The sequence below is a fragment of the Schistocerca americana genome, chromosome 1, assembly GCF_021461395.2.
Source record: "Schistocerca americana isolate TAMUIC-IGC-003095 chromosome 1, iqSchAmer2.1, whole genome shotgun sequence".
Taxonomy (NCBI): Eukaryota; Metazoa; Arthropoda; class Insecta; order Orthoptera; family Acrididae; genus Schistocerca; species Schistocerca americana.
In genome coordinates this window covers 938237168-938252089 of record NC_060119.1, presented here as the reverse complement: position 1 = coordinate 938252089, position 14922 = coordinate 938237168, and the positions used below count along the sequence as shown (strand labels likewise).

Here is a 14922-nt window from a genome sequence, read left to right as displayed (position 1 = left end):
CCACTGCTATTGGCTAGACTGAGGACACTGTTTGTCTGCAGTGGCGTGATGTAAAAAGATGTCACTTGGTAAAAAGTGATGAACTCGTCCAACATTTCCGCAAGCGAAACATCGAAATGGTACATGCCAGATGAATGCACTGTACTTGACTGAGGAACTGCAGTGTTCTTTCCTAAAAGATCCCACCATGCCATCACTGTTCTTGGCTACTGTGCGGGAAATGTCATACGGACCATAAGGTAACCCCCACGCTCGGCTATCGTAACGTCCCGCGACACTTTCTGTGACGTCAGCGTCCCGGACTGAAGCAAGTGTATGTGCGGTTGCCTACACCTGGAACCGGAGGCGCCTGACCCGCGGGGCCGGCTGCGCCGCGGCGCTTGCCGGCGACAGCGTGGCCGCACCGACGCCGACACCGACGCCGGCGCCGGCGCCGCCCTCCGTCCGCTACAAGTCGCACGCCGGGATGCGGAATGCTGGCCGGCAGAAGCGCGCCTTGGCGGCGGCACGCGGCTTGTCGCGCTCGTCGGCGCCGACCGTCGTCGTGGTCGTCGGCGGGGAGTCCTCGTCCTCGACGGCGGCCAGCCGCTGCAGCTTGTGGCGGCGCGCCACGGGCGGCTCGGCGCCGCTCAGCGACAGCGAGCTGGAGGACGAGTGCGAGCGCAGCAGCGCGTCCGCCACGACGCCGCTGTCGACGGTGACGTCGCTGCGTGCCGAGTCCTGCCGCACGGCGCTGCCGCCGGCGCTCGACCCCGAGTCCTGGCGCCAGTCCGCGGGCACCCCAGAGGATGCGGACCTGGCCGACGGCGGCGGCGAGGCCACGACTACGGACGCCGCCGGTATGGCCAATGCGTGCTCCAGGGACGTCTCCTACAATACAATAAACGTCGGAATAACGTCAGGTGCATACACCTAAAGTTAAGCACATGTGCATAATGAAGAGGCGAAAGGAGATGATGATGATGATGATAACGGGGAAGACAATAGAGGTTTCTTGGGGCACCCAACATTGACATTCAACGCCTAATACTAAATTCTAATGAGTTAATCGAATGGTTAAAAACTTGTACTACATTACACCTTAATAAATATTCCTAACATTTCTTTCTTTCATTCCCCTGCCCCATATGGGCAGGGGAGGGCTGTCAGCGGCACAATCCGCCGCTCTTCAGCCGACTCACAAGACAACTAAAACAAGAATAAAATGCTACATATATAAGGCGATAAAAAAGGGGGACATAAAACAGAGTAACGTGAGATAATGGAGGTAAAAATACACTGACAGGGAGACGTTCATGGGGGGGGAGGGGCAATTCAAAAAGTCACCATAAAGTAAAAAAACACAGTTGGCGATTCTTAAAACACATTGAAGATACTGAATGCACATGCACAGGTTAAAAGTCAGTCACAGTATTAAAAACACTCCAGAACAACACACTTAAAACCCACTTGGAGTACATACGGTGAAGAGTATAAAACTGCCAGGTGGGACTTGCCGAGGAAAAGGTCGGAGTGGATGGAAAAGGAGGGGAGGGCAAGGGTCACCAGGGGAGGTGGTGGGATGAAGAGAGTAGGGGCTTCTAGGGGCTTCAGCAGGTGTAAGAAGAAGCAGGAGACTGGTGGGGCAGGAGATGAAGAGGGAAGACAAGGCAGGAGGGAATGCAGAGACACTGAAAGGGAGCACAAGAGAGGGGGGGGGGGGGAGTAGGAGGGGGAAGCCGCTTAGGAGAAGGGAGGGGGAGGGGGAGGAGAGGGAGCCCTGAGGAGGAGGCAGGAAGATGGGGTTAGAGTTGGTAGGAAGGGTATTCCTAACACCTTATGCACATATATACACTCGTAGCCCTCACACCCGTGCGCGCTCTCACACGCGCACACACACACACAGAGGGTGGCCCATTGATAGTGACCGGGCCAAATATCTCACGAAATAAGCATCAAACGAAAAAACTACAAATAACGAAACTCGTATAGCTTGAAGGGGAAACCAAATGGCGTTACGGTTGGCCCGCTAGATGGCGCTGCCGTAGGTCAAATGGATATCAACTGCGTTTTTTAAAATAGGAACCCCCATTTTTTATTACATATTCGTGTAGTACGTAAGGAAATATGAATGTTTTAGTGGGACCATTTTTTTCGCTTTATGATAGATGGCGCTGTAAGAGACACAAACGTATAAGTACGTGGTATCACGTAACATTCCGCCAGTGCGGACGGTATTAGCTTCGTGACACATTACCCGTGTTAAAATGGACCGCTTACCAATTTCGGAAAAGGTCGATATCGTGTTGATGTAGGGCTATTGTGATCAAAATGACCAACGGGCGTGTGCTATGTATGCTGCTCGCTATCCTTGACGACATCGTCCAAGTGTCCGGACCGTTCGTCGGATAGTTACGCTATTTAAGGAAACAGAAAGTGTTCAGCCACATGTGAAACGTCAACCACGACCTGCAACAAATGATGATGCCCAAGTAGGTGTTTTAGCTGCTGTCGCGGGTAATTCGCACATCAGTAGCAGACAAATGGCGCGAGAATCGGGAATCTCAAAAACGTCGGTGTTGAGAATGCTACATCAACATCGATTGCACTCGTACCATATTTATATGCACCAGGAATTGCATGGCGGCGACTTTGAACGTCGTGTACAGTTCCGCCACTGGGCACAAGAGAAATTACGGGACGATGACAAATTTTTTGCACGCGTTCTATTTAGCGACGAAGCGTCATTCACCAACAGCGGTAACGTAAACCGGCATAACGTGCACTATTGGGCAACGGAAAATCCACGATGGCTGTGACAAGTGCCGGCCAACCACTGCAATCCTGCCGATGCAGTGCAGAGAAGGACCTCTTGCAGAAAGGGCCATGCAGTTTCTACATTGTGTGGCCATGGATTTGTTGTTGTCAACACGGCTGTATGCAGCATGCTGGCACAACAAGTGAGCTCCTAAGATGTACAAATAGCCGTCAATTTTAACAGAGGTATCAGCAGTCCAACAGTGTCTACTATGACTATGACGTTGGGCTTCCATCGCCACACGTTCTTCTAGCACTAAGTCCTCCTTACTGGACTTGATGCCTTTCCACTGGTGGGCCACCTCTATGCTCAATCCAGCGACTAGTGGACTCGTGCCCTGTAGGCCAACAGGTCTAGACTGGGACGGTATAGCCAATCACCCTTTTGCACTGGTATGGACACCGTGGTGTCACACGCCGTCATTCGCAGGACCGAGATCCACTACCAAAGCCTGTCATCCCCTGAAAATATCTTGGCAGTCTTCCGCTCCGTAGCCGTACAGCAACTAACTGAGGCTTGCGCCTCGGCGAGCACCAGGATTCAGCATTCCAGAGCGTACACGCCACGTCCTACTTGCCGACAGCTCGCCACACACCGTGCGCCATCCTCAGCATGTGCTGAGAGGGAGCGGGGCCGCCACGCCGCAAAACTATGAGTGTCGTCACATGAGTTTTAACAACATATTTAATTTTTTATGTTGTTTATCTGAGCTGCCACCAGCACGCATCTTCGCCATGACCCACCGCTGCAACCCAGTCCTGCAAATATGTGGCCCTTCTCATCACCAGGTCTATTCCACTGTAAACAAGAAAGGAAAAGAAGATGACAGAATCATACCAATCGAAAGACGAATTTAAAAGGGAATCAATTCCACGAACATCAGAGACTGGCCTGAGGAGGGACTGGTCATTCCACCAGAGTACGAAACGAGAGCAAGCAGACCGACTGTGGTGAGGTACGTCACTGCAGAACAATTGGTTTCACCGACAACAGCTATTATCCGTAACTGTCAGCCAGTCATCCTCCTACAGTTGCTTGGCATCTCAGTACCGAGGTGGGGCTGCGCGCTCGCACTGTTGCAACAGAGCAAAGGAAATCCGTTTTTCTGATCATTTTCTCTACTGGGTGCATTAGTTATAGAGCTGAGAGAATCAGAGCTGATTAATTTCTTTCCTCGATAGCACCTCATCTGTGTCATTCCCTACGAGATCCTATGCAGCTTAGCATTAAATACAGTGATTTTATCTGAAGCGCAAAATATGTATACACGCAACAAGATGAAGTATCGCACGTTCTTCAACAACCAACCGTGGCATTCTCGCCTTTCCGTCTGCCACATGAATTTCACAGTCAACGTTGAGCATTTAGTATTAGGCATGTTCATGAGTACCGATTTCTCATCAAAGTGTTCATTATCAGTGTCAGTATGAAAGGAAACTAAGCGCTACAGAAAAAAGTGATCAGAACAGTGTTTCCTTCCGGCGTCTGGCATTCTGCCGCGGCGTGATTGCCTCAAAATGTAGGGGTTGCGAGCTGATTTTCTCCTAGAAAACGGTATGGACAGCATAGACAGGCAACTTTCTTTCCTTATGGGGAACGAATTGCAGATTCACGTTTGTTCGTGTATCGGTTCTAGTCAGATGCATTAAGAAACTATGAAAATGTACTTCCGTCGTTTCCCTCCACACTGAACAGTTATTATCATTACATCTAGTCTCCCAAAATAGTCAATCATTCGGAAACAGAAAAGTACGCAGAACGATTATACATTGAGTGATTCAGTGTCTACTTCATAGGATGGATCGGATTAAGTATTAATCACAAATATATACAGGCCTTTTATTGAAAAAAAAGTTTCAAACGATTCTAATACATGAATTACAATAGGCATTTATCCTTAATTAATGCATCGCTAGTCAGTATATTGGACATTTCGCATTGCCACTAAAAATGGCCCTTGAAGTTGTTAATATTGTATGAAGTATGGTTCAAATGGCTCTGATCACTATGGGACTCAACTTCTGAGGTCATTAGTCCCCTAGAACTTAGAACTAGTTAAACCAAACTAACCTAAGGACACCACACACATCCATGCCCGAGGCAGGATTCGAACCTGCGGTCGTAGCGGTCTCGTGGTTCCAGACTGCAGCGCCTAGAACCGCACGGCCACTTCGGCCGGCCGTATAAAGTATGTTAACTTGGTTTGGAGTAAATCTTAATATGAAGGGCATAATTGCTCTACAGATAATTTTAACGGATTTGTCGTTCCAACATCTTTGAAAGCTCTCGAATGTAGTTAAAAATGTAACAGGTTTCACCAAACAAAATTTCGACAGACAAATAGTTATGAACTTCGAGCACATCTCGAAGTATTTGTTTTGAGATTTGTAGGAAACTCGAATATCTTCAACTGTTACTTAAAGTGTGTGGTTAACAGACTATTGCAGTTACTGGCTATATACGGTCCTAAGAGGCAGAGACTTGTATTGTTACAATATGCTATACCGTATAAAACAAACGCATAATAACGGATTTGCTCTAATACTGAGTGAAGACACTCGAAAATTTAGACATTTAAAACATATATTGTTTAAACAAAGAAAGAAGAAGAGGCGATAGGATTTATAAACATACATTGTCAACTAAGGGCACACTCGCACAGATAGGCTCTCATCGCTGACTGCCTCTGATCTGTATGTATTTCTCATTTAGTGAAATGTCAGAGCAATTGACTTACTGAATATCGGACTGAGAGAAGCTGGGTTTATATCCCAAACTAGAGATTCAGAACGACGTGACTGCACTTCAGATGAGAGGTACCAGTAGTTCTTTTGAATAAGTCCCAAGTGAAGTACTTTTTGATATATGGCTTCTGCTCTACCGCAACCCTATCAGTGATAAGACACTAAATCTCAAATTTCGTGATTCGTTTCTGGGATACAGTTTATACAGTTTGCTTAACAGATGTACTCGCGATGTGAATATAGGAGCACAGACTCAGTTCTATCAAGGCAGCAATTGGTTTGCACACTTTTGAATGAATACGTGCTGTGTTATAGTACATGTGGTATCTTGAAAATCTCATGTTCATCAGAGTGACTTAAATGACATTTCTATGTAAGGCTGCATCAATGTTGTGGCGTGAGTTCAGTGGGATATTTGTGTGTCTTGTGTTCTCTCACAGCCAACAAACCTGGAGTCCTTCAGAACAGCTGGATGGCTCTTTCTAATTCCAAAGTTAGTAACTGGATATAAGTTATGTGCTATCTTTTTTCGGACTGACAAGACATGCAAATCACAGGAGACACATGGCTCTAGAAAGAGCGACCACACTCTTTGAACATACTCATTCCTTTGTAACGTCAAAACCTCTTCAAACAGAAATTACAACCTGTGGCCCTGTGGCCAGGCAGGCCAGGCAAATACCTGTGAAATTTCGTTACCAGAGCAGTGTGGTGCAAGATCTCAATCTTCAGAGTCTGCCACAGTAGAGCTGAAATACCTCAGGCACGGTCTGGCGTTCCACCGCCTCGGTCCTTATGTGTCTAGAGGTGAGGCATGGTCACAACAAAGCTGGACAAATCTGCCATGAATACTCCCTGGCCAGGCCTAGCACCAGGTTGACTGCTATTGAAACTGACACATACTCTGCACCCGTCAATGACCCAATGTGCGATTACATATAGCCAGTATCTCCACTTTCTCCTGGTCTATGGTCCACTGCTACACCTGATACTGCCTGAAGTCGAACTAGCGCCATCCACCTCGGCCTGTCTCCAGCGTGGCTCCAGTTGACGTCTGGTCATCTCCAGGGGGTCTTGGGTTTGAAGCCAGTGCACTACATGCCTGAGTCTCTGAGGAAGCAGCCTGCTCTTCTACACCTGCGCCTGTGGAATGGCCGACACCTGAAGTGTCTCCTGCACTTTGCTGAAACACCTCGGAGCTGCCTTAGCGTCCTCATCTGCTGCAAGACGGCACACTGTCTTGTGTTTTGCTGATGTAGCCACGGCTGCCTGGTGTGTTTTATTTGAGGCCATCAGGCACTGCATGAGAGTCTCAATGAATGAAATTGTGACTGCTGATGGAGCATTTCTGATTTTGTGACTGTCGAATAACTGGTAGTAGGCATTCTACGTCCTGCATGGAGTAAATCCATCAACCTGGCGTATATTACTGCCCACAACCCCTATGGTTGTTACACATTGTTATGTAACTCAGTAGATTGGTTTCCAGTGGTAGCCGAATTGGCGATTGTCTTTGTGGACAATGTTTCCTGGGGACGGCGGTACTCTCTGATCTATTTTCTGCTTTCCCACTTTGATCATGCTCTCTTGAACGCTACTTCCTTGCCCAGTATGGACCAGATCGACTCACTTGAAGAAGGTCAACATGAGCCTTAACAGAATGTGTCAAACCACAACAGGATGTATGAAACCAACAACCCTGCGAAAGTTTTATAGAGCCACTGGTCTTACGAGTCCCAGCTCCCAACAAACATTCATGAATTCACAGAGAGTCTCAGACAAGCCATCGATGTTTGATATTCTCTCTTTAGTACTGAGTGCGAGCCTGAATGATTAAGATTCCGTAAAAGATTCCGAAATACAGCCATTGAAGAATCATAACCTGACTGTCCACCAGCAACAGTAGTGCCTGGAAGCTCCACAACAGACTGGAAAACCTGAAGGACCCTGAACCACAAAACAGGGTGTAAGGTGGCGTGGTCCCCTGACCTTCATTTCTTACATATTCTGTCCTCACAATCGTATTCTGCACACCAAGACGCTTCATTCGAACCCAAACTCGATAAGGTAGAGTCAATTTTGTATGAATTCATGTAAGTGATATGCAAATCTAATAAGTAAATCGCAAGTGCGCACTGAGGTTGGAAAAGTCGAGGCTGGCGTACACAACATGGTGGCCACAGGAATTTTCGTTCTAAAGAGGAAACCAGCCCGCTGGGACGACCGTCCCTTCAGAGGGCTGGGTCAACAACATACCTACTTCGGCAGAAGCAATCGCCCAGAGAGAAGACAGCTTTTGCCAGAACGAAGGGATAACGTCCCCCGTGTTCGACTTAAAATCAAATTTCACTACATTGTGTGGGAACGCTCAGAAGACGCATTTTTTCATGTACCGACTGCGAAGTTGCAGAGTTCTCACAGGAGGACAGTATACGCCTAATGGAGATGCTACAGATTTCCGCATCGGTCGACTCTAACGAAACGTCACTCTCCCGTTTAAAAGAGCAACGCTGATTGGCGGAATATTTCTGACGCAAACAGCCAGAGGAGTGAGGGAAGACAGCGAATGATATATCCTTGCAACTTTTCCAGAAAAAGGGGCCGTTCCGTTGTCGCTCTTGGAGTGGGAACACGGAACGAGAGCGAGTGCGCTCGTACGTGTACGGAAAGAGGGAGGAACAAGGTCTCTCCTCAGTACTTCACTGGAGGAGCATCTGTGTCGTTAAAGAGTATTGGAGTGACACACTACATTGAGCCGCTCGCGATAAAGCGTTGTTCACTGTGTTGGCCGCCACACTTATTGTGAGGTGTGAACGCGGACAGAGTACTAGTTAAACGCCTGCGAGCGAGTATTGAGTGGTATTGTGGTGGACTGGTTATCTGACCGGTGTACCACGCCAATAGTTAGACTAGGGGCGTATAGGAGTCCTTGATTTCAGCAAGGCATAGGGAGAGTTTAATTGGCGAACGTCAATCCAGACAGAAAAAGATAGTTCTGTTATTTGACAGCAGCGAGCGACGCAGGCAGCAATCGTCACAGCTCACGATATTGTGCGCTACAGCGTATGCGAGCCCCATGTGTCCTCCCTAACAGTACACTTCACTACATTTCTCACCAACAGCCTTGACCATACATAGAAAAGTTATTCAAATTGTGTAGGTGCGGGTCTCAGTCATTCTGCCGAATAAATAACATTCTTAAAGAAAAGGGAGAAAAGAAACTTTCCATACTCTGTAAAATAATAGCATTCCTATCCATAAGAGGCACTCTACTGTTCCGAAAAGCACCCTGAAATTTATTATCATTTTATAAGAAAAAGTTTCGCTTGATTTCTCAGAATTTTTTTTTAATAAATAACATTTTTCGTTCGTTTAATGTGTTTCTTACACTAACTAGCAATATTCCCATTCCCAAGTATACCACTAGTTACGTAAGAATATATAGAATATTTTTGTGACTTTTCCTTACAGCAGACGTCTCCAGAAGATATTTGTTGCTGAATATTTCTCAAGCAGTTCTTGTTGGTACATTAGGCGCGTCTGTCTGACTTCTGTAGTAGTGTGAGGTGGAAACTGTTTCTTGCAGGAGCCAAAGGGTACTTGTTAGATCAATCCACTGCGCAACTTGACAAAATAAAGCCCACACACTCACAAGGGGTAGCCCCAGTAGATGACAGTGCGATTGTGGTGCTGTCCAAGAGATGAAACACCTCCTGGCCTGTCCAACCTGTTCCTAGAGATGCAAACTCGACGATTTGTGCCTGGACAAGAAAGAGGCCCTGAACATGCCACAATACTGGGCTGAAAGACTCCGATTTGTATCAATACATAAGAAAGTAAAGTAATTAAGCCAGACTAGTGCGTATCTACTGTGTGTTGATCCATGCAGTTCGGTTAGTACATAAATGTCTTGTCATGTGTGTATCCCTGGCCACTCTGTTAGAGATAAGACGTCGGAGCATCACCTGGAAGAAGGTGGGCGCGGACCGCGGCAGCGGCCTGTAGAGCTGCAGCGCGGTGGCGGCCGTGTGGTCGCCCATCTCGATGAGGTCGGCGGCGCCGGCGCCGGCGTCGGTGGCTCCCGGGCCGAGCAGCGCGGCGTGTCGCGGCGTGTCGGCGTCGCTGCCGGTGAACTCGTCGCCCGAGCTGCCGGTGCCGGCGCGCGCCAGCCTCAGCCGCTGCCGCCGCTGCGCCGCCGCCGACGAGGCGACCGCGAGCGCGGGCGGGTCCGTCTCGGCGGCCACGGTGCCGCCGGGCCCGTCCCTGAGCAGCGGGTGGCCGCTGCCCGACGACGAGTCAGAGTTCTGGCGCACGCACGCCTGGCAGCGGCGCGCCGGCAGGAACGCCAGCCGGAACGTGACGCTCTCGCGCCGCGACCGGCCGCCCCTCACGTCTGCCCTGCCGGACGGCGTCGCCGACTCTGCCGCCGGCAACGCCTCCTCCTCCTCCTGCTGCTGCTGCTGCTGCTGGGCGCCGCCGCCCGCAGCACCACTCCGCTGCGGCGAGTGGGAAGCCGATGTGCGACCCTGATAGATAGAGAGCGGGGTAACCGCCTGGCCCTTTGTAATCGTTGTAGGGTATATTATTTCTTCAATGGCTTTCACTGAAATCCTGCATTGTAACTGGAGCTCGTGATCCATTTTAAACATTTTTGGTTTATTCACAAATCCCTTGTTCGCCTTTGGTGCAGTTATGATAGTGAACCACATTCGATTACAATGAGTCATCATCAGACACAGTAAATTACTACGAATGAGATTTTCACTCTGCAGCGGAGAGTGCGCTGATATGAAACTTCCTGGCAGACTAAACTGTGTGACGGACCGAGACTCGAACTCGGGACCTTTGCCTTTCGCGGGCAAGTGCTCTACCAACTGAGCTACCCAAGCATGACTCACGCCCCATCCTCACAGATGTAAGGTCCTCGGGACCTTTGCCTTTCGCGGGCAAGTGCTCTACCAACTGAGCTACCCAAGCACGACTCACGCCCCGTCCTCACAGATGTAAAGGCTCAAATGGCTCTGAGCACTATGGGACTTAACATCTGTGGTCATCAGTCCCCTAGAACTTAGAACTACTTAAACCTAACTAACCTAAGGACATCATACACATCCATGCCCGAGACAGGATTCGAACCTGCGACCGTAGCAGTCGCGCGGTTCCGGACTGCGCGCCTAGAACCGCTAGACCACCGCGGCCGGCACAGATGTAAAGCTGTGAGGACGGGGCGTGAGTAGTGCTTGGGTAGCTCAGTTGGTAGAGCACTTGCCCGCGAAAGGCAAAGGTCCCGAGTTCGATTCTCGGTCCGGCACACAGTTTTAATCTGCCAGGAAGTTTCAAATTATTACGATTTTACGTAGTCTGAGATGAGGATTTGGCATTTTACTTTCGTGACAACATACTGGTTTTGATGACGCTTCGTTATAGCCGAATTCTGGTAACCTTTTGGAGTCATCAGTCTTTCTGTCTGGTTTGATGCGACCTGCCACGAATTCCGTCTTCGCCCTCATTCACTTACTGGACGTATTCCAATCTCTATCTTCCTCTGCAGTTTTTACCCTGTACAACTCCCTCCAGTGCAATGAAAAGTAATTCTGTGATGTCTTAACAGATGTCGTATCATCCCGTCCATTCTTTTTATCATTGTTTCCATACCTTCCTTTTTCCTCTATTTCCACAGAGAACCTCTATATTCCTTTCCTTATCAGTCCACCTAATTTTGAATGTTTTCCTGTAGTATCGCATCTAAATGCTTCGATTCTCTTCTTTTCCAGTTTTCCCTACCTCCATATTTCACTACCGTATAATACTGTGCTCCAAACCTACATTCTCATAAATTTCTTCCTCAAATTAAGGCCTATGTTTGATACTAGTAGACTTCTTTTGTCCAGGAATCCCGTTTTTGCAGTGCTAGTGTGTACTTTATTTCCTCCTTGCCCCATCCGTTATGGGTTATTTTTGTGTCTAGGTAGCAGAATTTTTAACTTCCTCTACTTCGTGATCCTTAGTTCTGATGTTAAGTTTCTCGCTGTTCTCATTTATGCAGCTACTCATTACTTTCGTCTTTCTTCGATTTACTCTCAGTTCATGTTGTGTACCCACTACACTTTCATTCCATTCAGCAGATCATGTAATTCTTCTTCACTTTCACTGAGGGTAGCAATGTCCCAGTGAATCTTATCACTAATATACTTGCACCTTGAATTAAAATTCCACTCTTGAACCTTTATTTTATTTCTGTCATTGCTTCTTCAGTGTATAGATTGAACTGTGGGGGCGGAAGAGTACATCCCTGTCTTACGCCTTTTTTAATCCCAGTTCTTCTTTCTTGGTCTTCCACTCTTACTGAGTGTCAAAAATATACCAAATGCGATCGATGGGTATCGTCTTTTTCCCCTTATTCTCGCGGATTGTTTCAGTTAATTCATTGCGCATTTGCGTGACATCGGGTTTCTATTTGCTTATGTTTGCAGATTTTTTGTCTATTTGAAGCAAACGTTATGTAGCTGCTAAACGCACATGTATTTCTGTCACATCCAAATGAGCTAAGTAAGTTTAGAATTTTTTTATCAAATTGTTAAGTTGTTGTTATTGAAATAGTTGCCTCGTTTTGTAAAATATTCCCGGTAAATCGGACCTGTTAGAATCTAAGATGCAGTTCTCCATGCTAGTCTACCTTGAACTGCTCTCTTCATCTCTACATAACTGCTGCAATCTAAGTGCATTTGAATCTGGTATTTGTAGTCAAGACTTGGTCTCATTCAATAATTTTAGCACAGTACACTTCAGAGCACTAGCAAACTAACGATTCTTTGATGCCTCATGGTATGTGCTATTTACTAATTCATTTTTCCAGTCATGTTGTGCCATACATTTTTATTCTCCCCAGTCTGATTAAGCACCTCCCTGTATTTTACCCCTCTAATCTTCAGAATTACTCTGTAGCACCACATTTCAAAAGCTTCTTCTGTCTTGTTCTCTGATCTAATTGACGTCAATGTTTCACTTCGTTCGAGGCTACATTCCAAAGGAATACCATTAGAAATGAATCCCGACCACTCTATTTTGTACTCGATGCTACAAAATTTCTCTTTGTTTCAAGCGAGTTGATGCTGTTGCCAGTCTCCATTTTATGTCCACTTTTCTCAGCAATCATCAGTTATTTTAGTCACCAAATAGCTAAACTCGTCTGCTACTTTTATTGTTTCATTTCCTAACCTAGTCTGCTAACTATCACTTGAGTTAATTCGACTGTATTCTATTACTCCTCTTTTACTTTTGATAACGTTCATCTTCTGAAGACACTATCCTTTCATTTCAATTGCCCAAATCCTTTGCTCTCTTTGACAGACTTACAAAATCATCGGGAACCTAAAATATTTTCTCAACTGAAGACATACAGCGCTATTTCGTGATGACATTATAAACTGTCAGGGTTGATGTAGAAGGGTACATGTATCAATCTGAGGTAAGGGATTCTGGTCCGGAAACGACCAAGTCGAAAGTTGTATATAAGAAAAAAAGTTCTCACACATCTGACAATGGAATACATGTACCGGTACTGTTGTTGGTAAGATTGCACGGTATGCAACTTTCAGAGGTGCTAATATGGACGAAGAGAAAGAAATATAACTATAAAACATGAGATCTAACATCCATATCTGTAAGAGCTGTGGGTACTTATTCATCTTCGCTCTTCTATGATAGCTCTTAAGGTACTCATTTTAGAGCCCGTAATTTTCGGTCATTTTTTCTTATTTTTGTCCATAGGCCTACTACATTCTCCGGAGATATAGAAGCAAAGATCTTGCAGTAGAAAAGTAGGACTCTGACCGACCAAGTAAAATTTGTGGTAGGTAACATCTTTGAAATATTGTGTCAACAATGGAGCCAACACATGGCAGAACATTAACCTGTTACTATACGTGCAGCTAGTTACAACACCAGAATTCAACTGAGCTTCTTATTCCCACATACCTTTCTGTCCTCGATTTCGTCGCCCGGACTCTCGATGACCTCGTACGTGGCGATGAAGTCCGCAGTGGCGTGCAGCGCCTCAGTGCAGTGTCGGCACTCCCCGGAAGCGGCCGCAGCTGCAGGTATCTGGAAGCTCTGCACGGAGATGCTGTCGCAGAAGGACAGCGACTGGCGGCGCAGTGTGTAGCCATCCTGGGAGGAGCCCAGTGTGGCACCCGTCCCGGCCTGGAACGACCAACGGCCAGCTCCAGATTTCACTCTCTCTCTCTGTGTGTGTGTGTCCACCACTTCGTCACAAGAGCCGTTTCGCACTAGAGAGTGCAGAGAAGCAACAGCGAAAACGCGTACTGTGTTGAGTGGGATATTTGATTCAAGATGCCACATTTAGAGTCTATTTTATCTGCTTTAAAATATACTGCGCAGGGCCGTGTGCACATCCTTTGGCTAGTTTGGACGGCAGAGCTGGAGTCCGCTGTCCATCGTGCAAGGGTACTGTTCAGCCTTCAGATGCTGGACTGGTCACTGAGTAATCCTTGGAGATCGGTTATGACTGGGACATACTAAGCTGGCATAAGAACAGCGAATTTCCAGTTACGTTCGTGTCTCTCAGTTTTTGGTGGAAATACACTTTTGAAAAGCCGTGGCAGGAAACAATAATTTACTGTGATATGGTATTTGGAGAGTTGGATATTGTCAATGAAAACGCTTGAACTATGCATATGAGGCTGACTGGCTGAAAGGCATGAGTGGTAATACAATTACATGGATTTGTTTCGGAGCTGCAGAAGGAGCTTTTATGGAACCAGAAAATTGGGTCGCAGCCAGAAGCCCACATAGGTGTAGATTACGAGCAGCGAATCTTTTTCGGTGGAGTTTAAATTTTGAAAGTACCGTGTCTCAAGGTGTGAGGAGCTGAAGTTTAAGAATGTTAAGTGTTACGGCGTAAAGTGAAGCGCGGGAACGCCAGTCGTGAACGATATCGCAGAGATGGCTGTGAGAAGGCGTCAGCCAACTGCACGCTGACCGCCCCTCTAAAAAAATGGTTCAAATGGCTCTAAGCACTTTGGGACTTAACATCTGAGGTCATCAGTCCCCTAGACTAATAACTGTTTAAGCCTAACTAACCTAAGGACATCACACACATCCACGCCCGAGGCAGAATTCGAACCTGGGACCGTAGCAGCAGCACGGTTCCGAACTGAAGCGCCTAGAACCGCTCGGTCACAGAGGCCGGCTGATCGCCCCTCTCCAGGACGACAATGCGACAGCAGCGGCCTCTATCCGAAGAGAACATAAGTGACGCGCCCGACTGGATGCAGCTCAGTGGAAGAAAATCTTCAAGACTAGCGACCTGAATAGAAGCGTCAATTGTATTACTTCACTTGTATTAGCATTGTTATACTG

At 47.2% G+C, this 14922-nt stretch overlaps 1 protein-coding gene across 1 annotated transcript in view; it reads right to left on the bottom strand.

The window, feature by feature from the left end:
* Window positions 1–447: 447 nt before the first annotated feature.
* The window catches only part of LOC124595252, a 129276-nt gene continuing 114801 nt past the window's right edge, over window positions 448–14922 (bottom strand). Inside the window, exons 6-8 of the mRNA XM_047133921.1 lie at window positions 13519–13743; window positions 9633–9959; window positions 448–870 (exon numbers count right to left, since the gene is read on the bottom strand). Of these exons, the coding sequence (XP_046989877.1) occupies window positions 448–870; window positions 9633–9959; window positions 13519–13743 (975 nt within the window). The remainder of the gene's footprint in view (window positions 871–9632; window positions 9960–13518; window positions 13744–14922) is intronic.